The sequence below is a fragment of the Bombina bombina genome, chromosome 5 (genome assembly GCF_027579735.1).
Source record: "Bombina bombina isolate aBomBom1 chromosome 5, aBomBom1.pri, whole genome shotgun sequence".
NCBI lineage: Eukaryota > Metazoa > Chordata > Amphibia > Anura > Bombinatoridae > Bombina > Bombina bombina.
The window spans coordinates 274,243,153-274,263,430 of NC_069503.1; the positions used below are offsets into that span (position 1 = coordinate 274,243,153).

General features: G+C 41.0%; 1 protein-coding gene across 2 annotated transcripts in view; it reads right to left on the reverse strand.

Moving 5' to 3' along the window:
• CROT (carnitine O-octanoyltransferase) overlaps nt 1–20,278 on the reverse strand; it is a 417,214-nt gene that overhangs the window by 317,397 nt on the left and 79,539 nt on the right. For both annotated transcript variants that reach the window (XM_053713997.1, XM_053713998.1), the window contains exon 2: nt 9,724–9,858. In XM_053713997.1, coding sequence (XP_053569972.1) covers nt 9,724–9,841 — 118 coding nt within the window. In that variant the 5' untranslated portion in view covers nt 9,842–9,858. The remainder of the gene's footprint in view (nt 1–9,723; nt 9,859–20,278) is intronic.

The following is a 20,278-nucleotide window of genomic DNA, read 5'->3' on the forward strand; positions in this document are numbered from 1 at the left end:
GTTGCGTCAACTGGGCAAAGATCTCCGAGTGGAGTTCCCAATCCCCCGGATGGAATGTCTGACGACTCAAATAATCCGCTTCCCAGTTTTCCACACCTGGAATGTGGATCGCAGATAGGTGGCAGGAGTGATTCTCCGCCCATTGTATGATTTTGGTCACTTCTTTCATCGCCAGGGAACTCCTTGTTCCCCCCTGATGATTGAGATACGCAACAGTCATGTTGTCTGATTGGAATCTTATAAATCTGGCCTTTGCTAGCTGAGGCCAAGCCCTGAGAGCATTGAATATCGCTCTTAGTTCCAGAATGTTTATCAGGAGAAGAGATTCTTCCCGAGACCACAGTCCCTGAGCTTTCAGGGATTCCCAGACCGTGCCCCAGCCCACTAGGCTGGCATCGGTCGTGACGATGACCCACTCTGGACTGCGGAAGCTCATTCCCTGGGATAGGTGATCTCTGGTCTTCTGATCTACTTGAATCACTGGAGACAAGTCTGTATAGTCCCCATTCCACTGTTTCAGCATGCACAGTTGTAATGGTCTTAGATGAATTCGCGCAAAAGGAACTATGTCCATTGCTGCAACCATCAATCCTACTACTTCCATGCACTGAGCTACGGAAGGACGAGGAATAGAATGAAGAACTTGACAAGCGTTTAGAAGTTTTGACTTTCTGACTTCTGTCAAGAAAATCCTCATTTCTAAGGAATCTATTATTGTTCCCAAGAAGGGAACTCTTGTCGACGGAGACAGGGAACTTTTTTCTATGTTCACCTTCCATCCGTGAGATCTGAGAAAGGCCAGAACGATGTCTGAGTGAGCCTTTGCCTTTGAAAGAGACGACGCTTGTACTAGAATGTCGTCCAAGTACGGTACTACTGCAATGCCCCTTGGTCTTAGAACCGCTAGAAGGGATCCGAGTACCTTTGTGAAAATCCTTGGAGCAGTGGGTAACCCGAATGGGAGGGCCACAAACTGGTAACGTTTGTCCAGAAAGGCGAACATTAGGAACTGATGATGTTCTTTGTGGATAGGGATATGTAGATACGCATCCTTTAGATCCACGGTAGTCATTAATTGACCTTCCTGAATTGTGGGTAGAATCGTTCGAATGGTTTCCATCTTGAACGATGGTACTCTGAGAAATTTGTTTAGGATCTTTAAATCCAGGATTGGTCTGAAAGTTCCCTCTTTTTTTGGGAACTACAAACAGATTTGAGTAAAAACCCATTCCTTGTTCCGCCGTTGGAACTGGGTGTATCACTCCCATCTTTAACAGGTCTTCTACACAATGTAAGAATGCCTGTCTCTTTATTTGGTTTGAGGATAAGTGAGACATGTGGAACCTTCCCCTTGGGGGTAGTTCCTTGAATTCCAGAAGATAACCCTGAGAAACTATTTCTAGCGTCCAGGGATCCTGAACATCTCTTGCCCAAGCCTGAGCAAAGAGAGTCTGCCCCCCACTAGATACGGTCCCGGATCGGGGGCTACTCCTTCATGCTGTTTTGTTAGCAGCGGCAGGCTTCTTGGCCTGCTTAACCTTGTTCCAGCCTTGCATCGGTTTCCAGGCTGGTTTGGTCTGTGAGGTATTACCCTCTTGCTTAGAGGATGCAGAATTAGAGCCCGGTCCGTTCCTGAAATTACGAAAGGAACGAAAATTAGACTTATTCTTGGCTTTGAAAGGCCTATCTTGTGGGAGGGCGTGGCCCTTTCCCCCAGTGATGTCTGAGATAATCTCTTTCAATTCTGGCCCAAAGAGAGTTTTACCCTTGAAGGGGATATTAAGCAATTTTGTTTTGGATGATACATCCGCTGACCAAGACTTTAGCCAAAGCGCTCTGCGCGCCAAAATTGCAAACCCTGAATTTTTCGGCGCTAATCTAGCTATTTGCAAAGCGGCATCTAAAATAAAAGAGTTAGCCAACTTAAGTGCATGAACTCTGTCCATAACCTCCTCATATGGAGTCTCTCTACTGAGCGACTTTTCTAGTTCCTCGAACCAGAACCACGCTGCTGTGGTGACAGGAACAATGCACGAAATGGGTTGAAGAAGGTAACCTTGCTGTACAAAAATCATTTTAAGCAAACCCTCCAATTTTTTATCCATAGGATCTTTGAAAGCACAATTATCCTCGATAGGAATAGTAGTGCGCTTGTTTAGAGTAGAAACTGCCCCCTCGACCTTAGGGACTGTCTGCCATAAGTCCTTTCTGGGGTCGACCATAGGAAATAATTTCTTAAATATAGGAGGGGGAACAAAAGGTATGCCAGGCTTCTCCCATTCCTTATTCACTATATCCGCCAACCGCTTGGGTATAGGAAAAGCGTCGGGGTGCACCAGAACCTCTAGGAACTTGTCCATCTTGCATAATTTTTCTGGAATGACCAGGTTGTCACAATCATCCAGAGTAGATAACACCTCCTTAAGCAGTGCGCGGAGATGTTCTAATTTAAATTTAAATGTCACAACATCAGGTTCAGCCTGTTGGGAAATTTTTCCTGAATCTGAAATTTCCCCATCTGACAAAACCTCCCTCGTGGCCCCTTCAGATTGGTGTGAGGGTATGACAGAACAATTATCATCAGCGCCCTCCTGCTCTTCAGTGTTTAAAACAGAGCAATCGCGCTTTCTCTGATATGCAGGCATTTTGGATAAAATATTTGCTATTGAATTATCCATTACAGCCGTCAATTGTTGCATGGTAATAAGCATTGGCGCGCTAGAAGTACTAGGGGCCTCCTGCGTGGGCAAAACTGGTGTAGACACAGAAGGAGATGATGTAGAACCATGTCTACTCCCTTCATCTGATGAATCATCTTGGGCAACTTCATTATCTGTGACAGTACTGTCCTTACTTTGTTTGGACGCTTTGGCACAATTTTCACATAATTTAGAAGGGGGAGACACATTGACTTTCATACATATAGAACATAGCTTATCTGAAGGCACAGACATGTTAAACAGGCTTAAACTTGTCAGTAGAACACAAAAACCGTTTTAAAACAAAACCGTTACTGTCTCTTTAAATTTTAAACAGAGCACACTTTATTACTGAATATGTGAAAAAATATGAAGGAATTGTTCAAAATTTACCAAAATTTCACCACAGTGTCTTAAAGCATTAAAAGTATTGCACACCAATTTTCAGAGCTTTAACCCTTATAACGAAACCGGAGCCGGTTACAGTTTTAACCCCTCTACAGTCCCAGCTACAGCCTTTGCTGCGACTCTACCAAGCCCAGAGAGGAATACGATACCAAATGACGCCTTCTAGGAACTTTTCCAACTATTTTCAGGTCCTCACACATGCATCTGCATGTCTTGCTCTCAAAAACAACTGCGCAGTAATGGCGCGAAAATGAGGCTCAGCCTACAACTGGGAAGGCCCTTCCTGACTGGAAAAGGTGTCTAACATAGTGCCTGACGTTAAAAAACGTTCCCCAAGTTTATAAGTGTGAAATACCAGCATAAACATGTATAAAATGTCCAAATAAAGCAATCGATTTTGCCCATAAAAGTGTCTACCAGTTTTATAGCCCATATTAAGCCCTTTATTCTGCTTGAGACTAAGAAAATGGCTTACCGGTCCCCATGAGCGGAAATGACAGCCTTCCAGCATTACACAGTCTTGTTAGAAATATGGCTAGTCATACCTTAAGCAGAAAAGTCGGCTAACTGTTTCCCCCAACTGAAGTTACTTCATCTCAACAGTCCTATGTGGAAACAGCAAAGGATTTTAGTTACTGTCTGCTAAAATCATCTTCCTCTCACAAACAGAATTCTTCATCTCTTTCTGTTTCAGAGTAAATAGTATATACCAGCACTATTTTAAAATAACAAACTCTTGATAGTAGAATAAAAAACTACAACTAAACACCACATACTCTTAACCATCTCCGTGGAGATGTTGCCTGTGCAACGGCAAAGAGAATGACTGGGGTGGGCGGAGCCTAGGAGGGACTATATGGCCAGCTTTGCTGGGACTCTTTGCCATTTCCTGTTGGGGAAGAGATATTCCCACAAGTAAGGATGACGCCGTGGACCGGACACACCAATGTTGGAGAAAAACGTCCTATTTTTAAAATCATGTAAACGTTTTGTCCCTAAGTAATATAAGTATTAACATGAGTTCTGTAAGCATGATCCCAGTTGCTGTTAAATCACTGCATCAGGCTTACCTCAGTACACAAGGCTCTGTCAGTATTTTCTAGAACTCATATCATCTCTCTAGAAACAAAATTACTGAACATACCTCAAGGCAGGTAATCTGCCGGCCGTTCCCCCAACCGAAGTTGTCCCATATTCTTCAGTTATGTGTGAGAACAGAAGTGGACCTTAGTTACAAACTGCTAAGATCATCAAATCTCCAGGCAGAACTCTTCTTCTAATTTCTGCCTGAGAGTAAAACAGTACAACGCCGGTACCGTTTAAAAATAACAAACTCTTGATTGAAGGTAAAAACTACACTAAGTCACCACATATCTCTTGATACTTCCTTTCTTGTTGAGAGTTGCAAGAGAATGACTGGGGGTGGCAGTTAGGGGAGGGGCTATATAGACAGCTCTGCTGTGGGTGTCCTCTTGCAACTTCCTGTTGGGAAGGAGAATATCCCACAAGTAATGGATGAACCCGTGGACTGGATACACCTTACAAGAGAAATATCAATATGGACTAAAGTATTAAAACAAAAACGGCACCTGACACCCACAATGGCAGAAGGACACACAACCTCCTATGACCAGACCCCTGTGGACTAGAACATTCTCGTCACACGATCAGGAATGCAGAAATAGGGAACGGAACCACGCCCGAACACAAGGTGAACCTTACAGTCCAAAAAGCGCACCCAACCAAAAGGCTGCGTCACTTCCAAAGGCCTCAAAGTTCCAACCACGAGCCCAGAAACATCACACATAAGCATAAGGTTGAATCACATAACAAACATGATTATAAACCCCCCTGTTCAATAACCCCCCTCAGGAGATATTAACCCTCGATTCCAAGATACTAACAGAGACTCACTGAGACCCTTATGTCATATAGTTGGACCCACGAGGTGTTGTAGCCTCTCGGGAAAAACAATCACATTACAGTACATTGACAATAAAGTAAAATGAAACGATCTTACCGGAATCTACGCCGTGGAACAGGAGCACGGCCTTTCAAATGTGACTAATAGTGGCATCGCCTCCGCCATGGACTTGAGAGAAGAAAGCAGGCAGCGGAGTGAAGTTTGACAACGCCGATTGCTTGAGGAGCTGTTTAAATGGGTTGGGATGTTTTCGCAGAAAGACTCTCCCTGCATCTCCGGACTCCCTGAGAGACTGACAGGACTACTTAAAACTCCTGTCCCATGCCGAAGAGTACTACCCTCCATAAGAGACAAAAAACTAAAATTAAAAATTCTGACACTTCTCTGCCAACCTCCTGGGACGAAAGGCAAAGAATGACTGGGGGATGAGGGGAGTGGGAGGAGTATTTGAGCCTTTGGCTGGGGTGTCTTTGCCTCCTCCTGGTGGCCAGGTTCTTAGTTCCCAAAAGTAATGAATGCAGCTGTGGACTCTTTCCATTTAAGAAGAAAATTGACACAATTAGAAAAGACATCTCTCCCTTACACCCCTCAAACCCAGCACTCACACACCTCTTCTAATAACAAAACGCTCTGCTACTTTCCTCCTATACAAGAGGAAGAGGTCTCCATACTCCTACTGTAAAATATGCATTTAAATCTTAAAAAAATGTAATAGCTGCTAAAAAATTACACAAGTCACCATAAAATCAAAGCAGCAATCCATCTCACATAATGCAAGTATTGTTCAGTTGAAAAATAGTCAAACATTGCAGATATTTTACACAACAAATATTGTTAAATAAATGATGTGTTTAATACTTAAAATCTAAATACACATAATAAAACAACATTTATAAACAGGCTGATTGCCATAACAGAAGTGCAGGATAAGAAAGCACTAAAGCTTTTCCGAAGTCTTTTTTCTCAAGGAAAACATAGGGACACATATACAATCACCAGGTTATGTGACCATTGTCGCGCCTCTTAACCAATACTGTTTGTGAGGAGTAAGTAAGGTGATGCACATTGAGTGCTTATCTCTATTAGACAGCGCCGTGTATTTACGTGACCGTCTCTGCCTTGTGTTCAGAGTATGCTCAGGTAGCCATAAACAAAAGAAAGAGGAAACGTAGTACCACAATATAAGTTCACTGTCCATCAAGAATGGATTCATGCCAAGCTGTGTGGGCAGCTGGTAGTCTGGTCATGCATAGTAAGTATAAGGCATCTCTTGCACTATTAATCATTTATACTGCTGGAAGGAAGTAAATAATGCAATTAGAAGAAGACAGAGAAGGAGGTATCACAAATAAGAGAGGCTGGCAAAAACACAGCAACCAGGGGAGGAAAACAGGGGCAAAGCCATATACAAATCTCCACTGTGCTTAACCCACATAAATGTGCAATGTACTGCCTTTAAAGGGACAAGAAACCAAAATTATTTTATTTAATGATTCAGGTAGAGCATGTGATATTAAACAACTTTCACATTTACTTCTATAATCTAATTTGTTTTGTTCTTGATATACTTTGTTGAAAAATATACATAGGTAGACTCCAGAGCTGCTGATTGGTGGCTGCACATATATGCCTCATCTTATAGGCTCACCCAGTGCAGTGCATTCAGCTTGCTCCCAGTAGTGCATTGTTGTTTCTTCAAAAAGGATACCAAGAGATCAAAGCACATTATATAACAGAGGTTAACTGGACGGTTGTATAAATTGTATGTTCTATCTGAATCATGAAAGAAAAAAGTTGGGCTTCTTGTCCCTTTAAGGAGTAAGTACAGATGGAGTGTGCACCCGTGATACATCTGATTTTAAGCAACCGTGTCTCAGCCAAGTACCTGTTTTTCTTCTACCCTGAAAACGGGAACTGTAAGAGGCAAAATGTGTCAATACATTTTACAATAAATCAGTTACAAGCAAAACAAAACTTTAAATCATTGTATATAAACAAGCAGTGAACTAGAGTTTGATATAAATGGATAAAAGGGTTCCACAGTGGATTCCAAAGCTAAATGTTGGTTGCAAAATTAAAAGGGACATGAAAGTCAAAATTAAACTAATAATTCATAATAGAGCGTGCAATTTTAAAAGACTTCAATTTACTTCTATAATCAAACTGACCCATTTTCTTAGTATCCTTTGCTGAAAAACATACCCAGTTAGACACAGGAACTGCACTGCACTACTGGGAGCTAGCTGGTGATTCCTGACTACATACATCTTGTCATTGGCTCACATTATGTGGTCAGCAAGCTCCCAGATGCGCATTAATGCTCTGGATGCGAGTTTAACTATGGGGTTGATCACAATCATTTAGAAAAGCTTATTTAATGATTTCAACAGAGAATCATCATTCATTTCTATGGGGATGTATATAGGGACATTCTAATAAAAAAAAAGACATGCTCTAATGAATATATTACTGTATATTTAACCCCCGCAAAGGGATTAAACACACAGTAGAAGTTCCACTTGGGACCCGTGGAGCACCGCTGGTCTTAAGCAGAACCCACGCCAGCTGCACATCTGAGTTGTGCGACAAGCACTGCTGATTGGATCAGCGGCGGGTACAACACAGCAACATAGGTCCTGAGCGGAATATATACTGTATGTTTACACCTTTGCGGGGGTTAAATACACAGTAGAGTGGGATAGATCGTTGGAAAATGACAAGTTCTAACAGATTACAACATGTATTTTTTTTACTATAATGGCCCTTTAACCCCTTTTCAGTTAAAACATATCAACTTAAACCACATAATATTGCACAGATAAATAGTTTTACACTAACTCTGTCCATGCAAAAGGTTTCTCTCTACTCCTTATATGTACCACAGTATTGCCTTAACACCTTTTATGATTCAGATAGAGCATAGGATTTTAAACAACTTTCCATTTTACTTTTATTACCAATTTTGCGTCATTCTTCGTTGAAAGAACAGCAATGCACTACTGGGAGCTAGCTGAAGAAATCGGTAAACCAATGACAAGTGGCATAGGTGTGCAGCCTCCAATCAGCATCTAACTACCAGTTCAAGAACCTACCTAGGTGTGCTTTTCCACAAAGGATATCAAGAGAACAAAGCTGATTAAATAAAAGAAGTAAATTAAAAGATGTTTAAAATTGTCTTCTCTATCTGAATCATGAACGGAAAATGTTGGGTTTCATATCCCTTTAAAAGTGCATGATGTATGCCCTTCGAAAGCTTTCGGGTATTTAGCTTCCTTAAAACTTGGGGCTTCCCTAAGCATTCTATTAGGAAGGGCACAACATGGGAGAGTAGATGGCTAAGTGTCTCTAAGCTTTATAAACTTCTCACAGCTCATTACAACTTTCTTCTCTCGGATCATGCATCTGGATTACCTTGGCAACTTAAAGCATGGAGCAAAGAATTAGGGATCACCTTCTCTGATCAGGACTTTGACAGAGCCATCCTTCTGACTAAAAAAACAGTCCACTGTGATGTTAGAGGTATATATCAAGCTATTATTATGATGGCACAGAACTCCTCTTAGACTAGCTAAAATGTTCCCAACGGTTTCACCTTTATGCTGGCGGGGTTGCGTAGAAGTAGGCTCGGACCTCCATATATGGTGGGCATGACCAAAGATTTCGCAAATGTGGGAGGATATTAGGGCACTATTCACTCGGCCTTATACCCATGTTGACCCCTTCTAATGCTTTATTACACGTTATGAGAAAAAAAATATACCAAATGCGTCAAAGAGGCTGATGATATAAATCCTAACGGCTACCAAACTGTGCATAGTCTGAGCTTGGAAAAAAACAGACCCTCCACATCTTGCTGAAGTAAGTGCAATAGTTGATTATATGGCCACAATGGAAAAATACTTCAACTCAATTGACCAAATGGAAAAGTATTGGTCTGTCTGGGATACCTGGTTGCACAAATAACTCATCCTTCCCCTACATAACCACACTATGAGATAGTAATATTTTCTACGTCTTTCTTCCCCTGTATAGGAGTGATCATCTTTATTATACCTGGATTCTGTTTTCAATACTAATGATGGCGACAAATATGATTACCATGTAACCATGTATAAATCGACAATTTCATGTGTTATAATATTGTTTTATTTTTTAAAATGAATCAAAAATAAAATTAAAAAAAAGCATGCTGTATCTGAATCATAAAGGTTAAATGTATAGTTTTAAGTCCCTTTAAAGGGACAGGAAAGCCCAAAATTTTCTTTCATGATTTAGATAAAACATACAATTTTAAACACCTTTCCATTTTTCTTCCATTATCAAATTTGCTTTGTTCTCTTGTTATCCTTTGCTAAAGGAACAGCATTGCAGTAATGACAACAAGATGAATACATCTAGTCAGTCAATCACAAGAGACAAATGTGTGCAGGCACCAACTAGCAGCAGCTTCCACTAGTGTAGGATATGTGCGTATTATTTTTCAACAAGGGATACCAAAGGAACAAAGCATATTTGAAAATAGAAGTGAATTTAAAGGTGTCTAAAAATGACATGCTCTATCTGAATCATGCAAGTTTAATTTTGACTTTACACCTTTAAGTGACTTGACAAGTACACAATATAAACACTGGGGATTCTTTTAGACAAAAGGGAATGTGACGTGGAAGTGTTATTAGAAAGGTAATAACTTACCTGCATCACAATATTTAGACAAGGACTCCTCTAGTGAAGGTACTGGAAGTTGCGGCAGTGTCTCCTGATACTGAAACGTTCTCTCCACTGAGGACTCGAACACATAATTCTCCATCATTAATCAGTGCCGACCATCTAGATGGCGAGAAGAGACAACAATTTATACAAAAAACACAAATGTTATTGCCGAGACCATAAGTAGGCAAGAGGGCAGGAGTACTTTGCAGGTTAAAAGTATAATACAAGAAAAAAAATAAACCATAATGTTAATACTCTCTACTAATGACAAAGGGAGTACTGTTTCTGAATTATCTGCCTTTTTTTTTTTTTGCAGAATTTACAATGTGCCAAACACACACACACACAACTGCCCACAAAAATGTTTCTCTTGCAGAAAGAAGTAGAATCAAAGGTCACTCATAGCCATTTATTGCAAATGTAAATTTGGGTTTCTATTCAAAAATACAGAAAGCACATTCTTTTGTAAACAAAAAAAAAGCAAGGAAACTATATGTGATAAGATTGTATTTTCCCCCTCTGGTCCTCCCTCTGGTCATTGTGTGACCAATTGCTATGGTTTTTTTAGTCTCCAATTGTTATGTGAGTAATTCCTGGAATTTTTAAACCTGACCTCTGGGGACCTATTGTTAGCATGTGTATGGTAGCTGTTTTGTTGGTGTCTAGGAAAGGTATAATTAGAATTTTGGTTGTAATTCTTATGTACCTTTTGTGTTTCATTCCTATTGTATCTGTCGTTTCTAATGTTCTTATTAGTTACTGTTTTGTTGGGGAAGTGTTTAGTTTTAATTGTTCAAAGGACTTTGGAAAAAAATGTGTGTTGTTACTGGTACTGGCTACAGGGGTATTTTCTGGTGCTGGTGTATCAGTGATATCTACAAAGTCTGTTTGTACATCCTTTGTTTCAGTAACTGTTTTGTATATCTCTCTCTCTAGTTTTTTCTTTTTTTTTTTATTGCGGTTGTCAAATATTATAACACCATGTATCCAGTTTACAGGATTGAAAATACAATGTCATTGAGTATTAAATGGCAACAACATACATAGGTATATATCATAGGCAGACAAAAAGCTATAAGTATAACAATAATAACCGAACTGGACATAGTGATTTGGAACCTCTTTTTAGACATTAATATTTATATAGTTCCTCTAGTTATGAGAAGGGTCACTCATGGACCCATTTGGGAGTGAGGTACAGACATAGGAACTAAACTGATAAAAATGGTCACTTATGGACTCTGAACAATGCTAAAGAATTAAGAATGAAACTAGCATGATAATATGCGTGAACATGGTGTAAGATATAACTTAGAAATCGCATGTACAAAGCATTAGATAACATTTGTCTTGTAGATATGAAGAATTAAAAATCTAATGAAAACATTTAGAAGGTGTAAATTTGTGAATTGTGAGGGGGAGATATAGGCAAGCTTGTAATCCAATCCATAGAGTAGGTAATAGTTCAGATATTAGTGGGTATGATGATGAGTGTAAGAAGAATTATGGACTATGGGGGGTCTGATTGCTCGGGGGTTATGGGTTATATGGAGAGATTTCAGGATGTCATTAAGTGCAAATATATAGTCTGCTTCTTCTATGTAATTGCTCATGGTGCGTTTGCTTTGTATCACTATATTAAGAGGGCCAGAATTAAGATTTTAATTACTGGGTGTGACTGTAATACTTCCTTATAATAGATATGTAATATTAGTAATCTATTCTTCTAGCAGGCAGGTATATGTATGAGACTGACATATATATATATATATATATATATATATATATATATATATATATATATATATATATATATATACATACACACACACATACAAACACACACACACATATATATATATATACATATATATATATATATATACATATATATATATATATATATATATATATATATATATATATATATATATATATATATATATATATATAATATAAAACCTAACCATAAGAAGAGGTGAAGTTGCACCCAGCTATTCTGTTCAGTCCATTATAAAAAGACTATTAATCTATCCTACACTAAACTAAGACAATAAAGATTCTATTATACAGAATACTATCAGCCATAAGATCGTTGTAGTATAAAGTTTCTGCATCCCTTGACATGTTTTGGATTAGGTTAAGCGAGAGTCATGTGGAGAAAAATAACTTAGCTAAAGGACATAAGGATGGCAAAGTGCTCTCCATACAATTAACATTAGGCAACATAGAATATATATGGGGTGAAGTGTGGTTGAGAGAAAGTGAGGACATTCTAGAACCGCTTGGAAAGTCTCAGACTAAAAGTCTTCATTCACTAATAAAAGTAGGCAATTTCCAGACTTATGCCAATAACTGAGCAGAGATAACAAATGACTGTAATAAGCACAGTGTAACAGGTCGTGTATCTTAAGCATCAGTCCTGGAACCTCCGCTTTACTCATCCAATACCATGCCTTACTATTTGGGGAATACTCTCTATGGTGGTGAGAAGCCCTGAACAATTGGGACGCCAGGCGTCCTGCTGTCATGTCCTTTCTGGATTCAAGAACGGAACCAAACCCTCTGTTTATTATGTCCCTATTGAGATTGTAAGCCTGGGGCCAGTAATAAGCAGGGATCACACCATATCGCTGAGTGAACTTTGTGGTTGCCGAGAATATATTTATCTGGCTCGCTGATATGCCTCCGATTGTAGCTTGTGTATTCCCAGGGGAGTCAATAATTGTCATAGAGGCAGAGGAGGTCTCCGCTCTCACAGGGGTTGTAAATCCACGATGAGCTCGAGTAGCAGATGAAGACGCATTGGAATACACATCCTCCTGATCTAATGCCAAGGTAGTCTGAGGTTCTTTATGCACAGAGAGCATTGCAATCGTCAGGCTGCCAAGGTGGGGAGTATTGTGTGTACCTGTTACGGTAGATGTACACTCGCAATCACACTCCTTTGTTGGCGGTTCCAGGGTATCAGGCTGCTTACCATCGGTCTGTAATGGGATTGAGAGGAGTTCACAAAGCTCTTTCTCTAGGCTCTGGTAGGAATTTTGTATCGCTTGGGTAAGCGCGTATTTCCATCTGTCAAGAGCCTTCATTTCAGGGTAGGTTTTAGCGGATCCATATAGTAGCTTAGTCTGCAGATGCTCGGTCAGAATAGGTGGTCCCCCCTTTAGAACAAAGGTAATAGGCAGCAAATGAAGACAAGGACTGCGCACACAAGGCACAGCTAGTTTTCAGAAGTTATTGAGGCTTCAATTATAGGGGAAGGCCTCGGTATGTATAGTCCGGTACTGAGGGCAATGAAGCCGCGACTCAGTCCAAAGCCCTATAACTTCAAACAAGGTCGCCCTCACATAAACCTCTCCAGTCTTTTAGGCAAAGTAATACTCAGCGTATGCTTCTAAATTAGTAGTTTGTGGAGATAGTTAAAGGAGCTGAAGCTCAGTGCGACCATCAAGATGGCCGTCGCCCGGAAGTCCTCCTCTTTTTCCTTCTTATAATGTCCATTTCTAGTTTTTTAATTCTGTTGGCTATTTCAGAATTCAGTGTTTTATAGTACACATTATTATACGGCTGTAATTTCTCTCTAATTCCTTGAATTTCCGCTTTAATTTTAACTAAGTTCTGTTCCCTGAATGGAATTTTCATGAACTTGGTTGCACATTCGTCTATTGCATTTTCCCAATCTGTTAATAATTCTATGTCAGTACTATTGAAGATTTGAGTTTTATAAAGTCTAAGACCTTTTGGTACTAAATTGACTAAGATAGTTTTCTAATCCCACTATATCATGCCAGTTTTTAACTTCTAGCTTTTTATTTTTTCTAGTACTTTAAGTAGGGTTTTAGGATCAATATCTATTGATTGCTCATTTTCAATTTCTGTAGTGATAATGTTTGAACTATCAGACCATGATCTTTTTTTATGCGTGGTATCTGCAAAATTACCAAAAAATAGGTCATCCGACATATTGATACAATTGGTTGAAAATAAACAACCTTAAAGCTTGTTGGGCTAATGTCACTGCAGCAAGTCAAAAAGGATGATAAGTGTAGAAGGTTATAGTCAGGTGTTTTTTGATTTGCGCTGTGTATGTGGCAAGTGTTTATTTTGCTTAAAGGGACACTGTACCCAAAATGTTTCTTTTGTGATTCAGATTGAGCATGAAATTTTAAGCAACTTTCTAATTTACTTTTATTATCAAATTTTCTTCATTCTCTTGGTATCTTTATTTGAAATGCAAGAATGTAAGTTTAGATGCCGGCCCATTTTTGGTGAACAACCTGGGTTGTCCTTGCTTATTGGTGGATAAATTCATCCACCAATAAAAAAAGTGCTGTCCAGAGTACTGAAACCAAAAAAAAGCTTAGATGCCTTCTTTTTCAAATAATGATAGATAGCAAGAGAACGAAGGAAAATTGATAATAGGAGTAAATTAGAAAGTTGCTTAAAATTGCATGCTCTTTCTGAATTACAAAAGAAAAAAATTGGGTACAGTGTCCCTTTAAAGGAGTTCCTCCAGATATATTTAAATGGCAGCTTGTTTCTGAGTATTCCGCTATCATCAAATGGAATGTGAAATGGAGGGTGAAGAATGGGGTTTCAGAGTTCAGTGCTCATAGAAGGGATAAAACAAAAAAACAAATTATGGTGCAGTATGTCAGCACTGAAGCAATAAGACAAAAAAAAAAAAAAAAAGATAAAACTTGCTCACCTTTTTTGACCTCAAACATGTGAGGTATGTTAGAAGCGTGGAGGGGATATTATCCCTATCTGTGGTAAAGCTGTTTTTGACTGCTGAGTAATCCATCTTGGTAGGAAACTCTCTTTTTGGTATCCGTGGAGCAGTGACTTCTCCTCTCTGGAGTATGGTATAAATCTTTGTCTTATTTCTTGAAAGGCTTTCTCCTCTTTGGAGTATGGTATAAACTTTATGTGTGGAACCCAATTCACACACAGTTAAGGTGGTTGTGGGTGTTCTCTGCAGTAATTCTGCAATGCATTAAAATGATGCTTCAGGGACACAATGTGTAACTGAAAAAAAAACAGATTTATTTCTATATCCTAAAAAAACATAATTTATGCTTACCTGATAAATTTATTTCTCTTGTAGTGTAGTCAGTCCACGGGTCATCCATTACTTATGGGATTATATCTCTTCCCCAACAGGAAGTTGCAAGAGGATCACCCAAGCAGAGCTGCTATATAGCTCCTCCCCTCACATGTCATATCCAGTCATTCGACCGAAACAAGACGAGAAAGGAGAAACCATAGGGTGCAGTGGTGACTGTAGTTTCATAAAAAATTTAGATCTGCCTTAAAAGACAGGGCGGGCCGTGGACTGACTACACTGCAAGAGAAATAAATTTATCAGGTAAGCATAAATGATGTTTTCTCTTGTTAAGTGTAGTCAGTCCACGGGTCATCCATTACTTATGGGATACTAATACCAAAGCTAAAGTACACGGATGAAGGGAGGGACAAGGCAGGAACTTTAAACGGAAGGAACCACTGCCTGAAGTACCTTTCTCCCAAAAATAGCCTCAGAAGAAGCAAAAGTGTCAAATTTGTAAAACTTTGAAAAAGTGTGAAGTTTAGACAAAGTCGCAGCCTTGCAAATCTGTTCAACAGAAGCCTCATTTTTAAAGGCCCAGGTGGAAGCCACAGCTCTAGTAGAATGAGCTGTAATTCTTTCAGGAGGCTGCTGTCCAGCAGTCTCATAGGCTAAACGTATTATGCTACGAAGCCAAAAAGAGAGAGAGGTAGCCGAAGCCTTTTGACCTCTCCTCTGTCCAGAGTAAACGACAAACAGGGAAGAAGTTTGACGAAAATCTTTAGTTGCCTGCAAATAGAACTTCAGGGCACGGACTACGTCCAGATTATGCAAAAGTCGTTCCTTCTTTGAAGAAGGGTTAGGACACAATGATGGAACAACAATCTCTTGATTGATATTCCTGTTAGAAACTACCTTAGGTAAGAACCCAGGTTTAGTACGCAGAACTACCTTGTCTGAATGAAAAATCAGATAAGGAGAATCACAATGTAAGGCAGATAACTCAGAGACTCTTTGAGCCGAGGAAAACAGAATTTATGTTTACCTGATAAATTACTTTCTCCAACGGTGTGTCCGGTCCACGGCGTCATCCTTACTTGTGGGATATTCTCTTCCCCAACAGGAAATGGCAAAAAGCCCAGCAAAGCTGGTCACATGATCCCTCCTAGGCTCCGCCTACCCCAGTCATTCGACCGACGTTAAGGAGGAATATTTGCATAGGAGAAACCATATGGTACCGTGGTGACTGTAGTTAAAGAAAATAAATTATCAGACCTGATTAAAAAAACCAGGGCGGGCCGTGGACCGGACACACCGTTGGAGAAAGTAATTTATCAGGTAAACATAAATTCTGTTTTCTCCAACATAGGTGTGTCCGGTCCACGGCGTCATCCTTACTTGTGGGAACCAATACCAAAGCTTTAGGACACGGATGAAGGGAGGGAGCAAATCAGGTCACCTAAATGGAAGGCACCACGGCTTGCAAAACCTTTCTCCCAAAAATAGCCTCAGAAGAAGCAAAAGTATCAAAACTTGTAAAATTTGGTAAAAGTGTGCAGTGAAGACCAAGTCGCTGCCCTACATATCTGATCAACAGAAGCCTCGTTCTTGAAGGCCCATGTGGAAGCCACAGCCCTAGTGGAATGAGCTGTGATTCTTTCGGGAGGCTGCCGTCCGGCAGTCTCGTAAGCCAATCTGATGATGCTTTTAATCCAAAAAGAGAGAGAGGTAGAAGTTGCTTTTTGACCTCTCCTTTTACCGGAATAAACAACAAACAAGGAAGATGTTTGTCTAAAATCCTTTGTAGCATCTAAATAGAATTTTAGAGCGCGAACAACATCCAAATTGTGCAACAAACGTTCCTTCTTTGAAACTGGTTTCGGACACAGAGAAGGTACGATAATCTCCTGGTTAATGTTTTTGTTAGAAACAACTTTTGGAAGAAAACCAGGTTTAGTACGTAAAACCACCTTATCTGCATGGAACACCAGATAAGGAGGAGAACACTGCAGAGCAGATAATTCTGAAACTCTTCTAGCAGAAGAAATAGCAACTAAAAACAAAACTTTCCAAGATAATAACTTAATATCAACGGAATGTAAGGGTTCAAACGGAACCCCCTGAAGAACTGAAAGAACTAAATTGAGACTCCAAGGAGGAGTCAAAGGTTTGTAAACAGGCTTAATTCTAACCAGAGCCTGAACAAAGGCTTGAACATCTGGCACAGCTGCCAGCTTTTTGTGAAGTAACACAGACAAGGCAGAAATCTGTCCCTTCAGGGAACTTGCAGATAATCCTTTTTCCAATCCTTCTTGAAGGAAGGATAGAATCTTAGGAATCTTAACCTTGTCCCAAGGGAATCCTTTAGATTCACACCAACAGATATATTTTTTCCAAATTTTGTGGTAAATCTTTCGAGTTACAGGCTTTCTGGCCTGAACAAGAGTATCGATAACAGAATCTGAGACCCCTCGCTTCGATAAGATCAAGCGTTCAATCTCCAAGCAGTCAGCTGGAGTGAAACCAGATTCGGATGTTCGAACGGACCCTGAACAAGAAGGTCTCGTCTCAAAGGTAGCTTCCAAGGTGGAGCCGATGACATATTCACCAGATCTGCATACCAAGTCCTGCGTGGCCACGCAGGAGCTATCAAGATCACCGACGCCCTCTCCTGATTGATCCTGGCTACCAGCCTGGGGATGAGAGGAAACGGCGGGAACACATAAGCTAGTTTGAAGGTCCAAGGTGCTACTAGTGCATCCACTAGAGCCGCCTTGGGATCCCTGGATCTGGACCCGTAGCAAGGAACTTTGAAGTTCTGACGAGAGGCCATCAGATCCATGTCTGGAATGCCCCACAGCTGAGTGACTTGGGCAAAGATTTCCGGATGGAGTTCCCACTCCCCCGGATGCAATGTCTGACGACTCAGAAAATCCGCTTCCCAATTTTCCACTCCTGGGATGTGGATAGCAGACAGGTGGCAGGAGTGAGACTCCGCCCATAGAATGATTTTGGTCACTTCTTCCATCGCTAGGGAACTTCTTGTTCCCCCCTGATGGTTGATGTACGCAACAGTTGTCATGTTGTCTGATTGAAACCGTATGAACTCGGCCCTCGCTAGCTGAGGCCAAGCCTTGAGAGCATTGAATATCGCTCTCAGTTCCAGAATATTTATCGGTAGAAGAGATTCTTCCCGAGACCAAAGACCCTGAGCTTTCAGGGATCCCCAGACCGCGCCCCAGCCCATCAGACTGGCGTCGGTCGTGACAATGACCCACTCTGGTCTGCGGAATGTCATCCCTTGTGACAGGTTGTCCAGGGACAGCCACCAACGGAGTGAGTCTCTGGTCCTCTGATTTACTTGTATCTTCGGAGACAAGTCTGTATAGTCCCCATTCCACTGACTGAGCATGCACAGTTGTAATGGTCTCAGATGAATGCGCGCAAAAGGAACTATGTCCATTGCCGCTACCATCAACCCGATCACTTCCATGCACTGAGCTATGGAAGGAAGAGGAACGGAATGAAGTATCCGACAAGAGTCTAGAAGTTTTGTTTTTCTGGCCTCTGTCAGAAAAATCCTCATTTCTAAGGAGTCTATTATTGTTCCCAAGAAGGGAACCCTTGTTGACGGAGATAGAGAACTCTTTTCCACGTTCACTTTCCAACCGTGAGATCTGAGAAAGGCCAGGACAATGTCCGTGTGAGCCTTTGCTTGAGGAAGGGACGACGCTTGAATCAGAATGTCGTCCAAGTAAGGTACTACAGCAATGCCCCTTGGTCTTAGCACAGCTAGAAGGGACCCTAGTACCTTTGTGAAAATCCTTGGAGCAGTGGCTAATCCGAAAGGAAGCACCACGAACTGGTAATGCTTGTCCAGGAATGCGAACCTTAGGAACCGATGATGTTCCTTGTGGATAGGAATATGTAGATACGCATCCTTTAAATCCACCGTGGTCATGAATTGACCTTCCTGGATGGAAGGAAGAATAGTTCGAATGGTTTCCATCTTGAACGATGGAACCTTGATAAACTTGTTTAAGATCTTGAGATCTAAGATTGGTCTGAACGTTCCCTCTTTTTTGGGAACTATGAACAGATTGGAGTAGAACCCCATCCCTTGTTCTCTTAATGGAACAGGATGAATCACTCCCATTTTTAACAGGTCTTCTACACAATGTAAGAATGCCTGTCTTTTTATGTGGTCTGAAGACAACTGAGACCTGTGGAACCTCCCCCTTGGGGGAAGTCCCTTGAATTCCAGAAGATAACCTTGGGAGACTATTTCTAGCGCCCAAGGATCCAGAACATCTCTTGCCCAAGCCTGAGCGAAGAGAGAGAGTCTGCCCCCCACCAGATCCGGTCCCGGATCGGGGGCCAACATTTCATGCTGTCTTGGTAGCCGTGGCAGGTTTCTTGGCCTGCTTTCCCTTGTTCCAGCCTTGCATTGGTCTCCAAGCTGGCTTGGCTTGAGAAGTATTACCCTCTTGCTTAGAGGACGTAGCACTTTGGGCTGGTCCGTTTCTACGAAAGGGACGAAAATTAGGTTTATTTTTCGCCTTGAAAGGCCGATCCTGAGGAAGGGCGTGGCCCTTACCCCCAGTGATATCAGAGATAATCTCTTTCAAGTCAGGGCCAAACAGCGTTTTCCCCTTGAAAGGAATGTTAAGTAGCTTGTTCTTGGAAGACGCATCAGCCGACCAAGATTTCAACCAAAGCGCTCTGCGCGCCACAATAGCAAACCCAGAATTCTTAGCCGCTAACCTAGCCAATTGCAAAGTGGCGTCTAGGGTGAAAGAATTAGCCAATTTGAGAGCATTGATTCTGTCCATAATCTCCTCATAAGGAGGAGAATCACTAACGACCGCCTTTATCAGCTCATCGAACCAGAAACATGCGGCTGTAGCGACAGGGACAATGCATGAAATTGGTTGTAGAAGGTAACCCTGCTGAACAAACATCTTTTTAAGCAAACCTTCTAATTTTTTATCCATAGGATCTTTGAAAGCACAACTATCCTCTATGGGTATAGTGGTGCGTTTGTTTAAAGTGGAAACCGCTCCCTCGACCTTGGGGACTGTCTGCCATAAGTCCTTTCTGGGGTCGACCATAGGAAACAATTTTTTAAATATGGGGGGAGGGACGAAAGGAATACCGGGCCTTTCCCATTCTTTATTAACAATGTCCGCCACCCGCTTGGGTATAGGAAAAGCTTCTGGGAGCCCCGGCACCTCTAGGAACTTGTCCATTTTACATAGTTTCTCTGGGATGACCAACTTGTCACAATCATCCAGAGTGGATAGTACCTCCTTAAGCAGAATGCGGAGATGTTCCAACTTAAATTTAAATGTAATCACATCAGGTTCAGCTTGTTGAGAAATGTTCCCTGAATCAGTAATTTCTCCCTCAGACAAAACCTCCCTGGCCCCATCAGACTGGGTTAGGGGCCCTTCAGAAACATTAATATCAGCGTCGTCATGCTCTTCA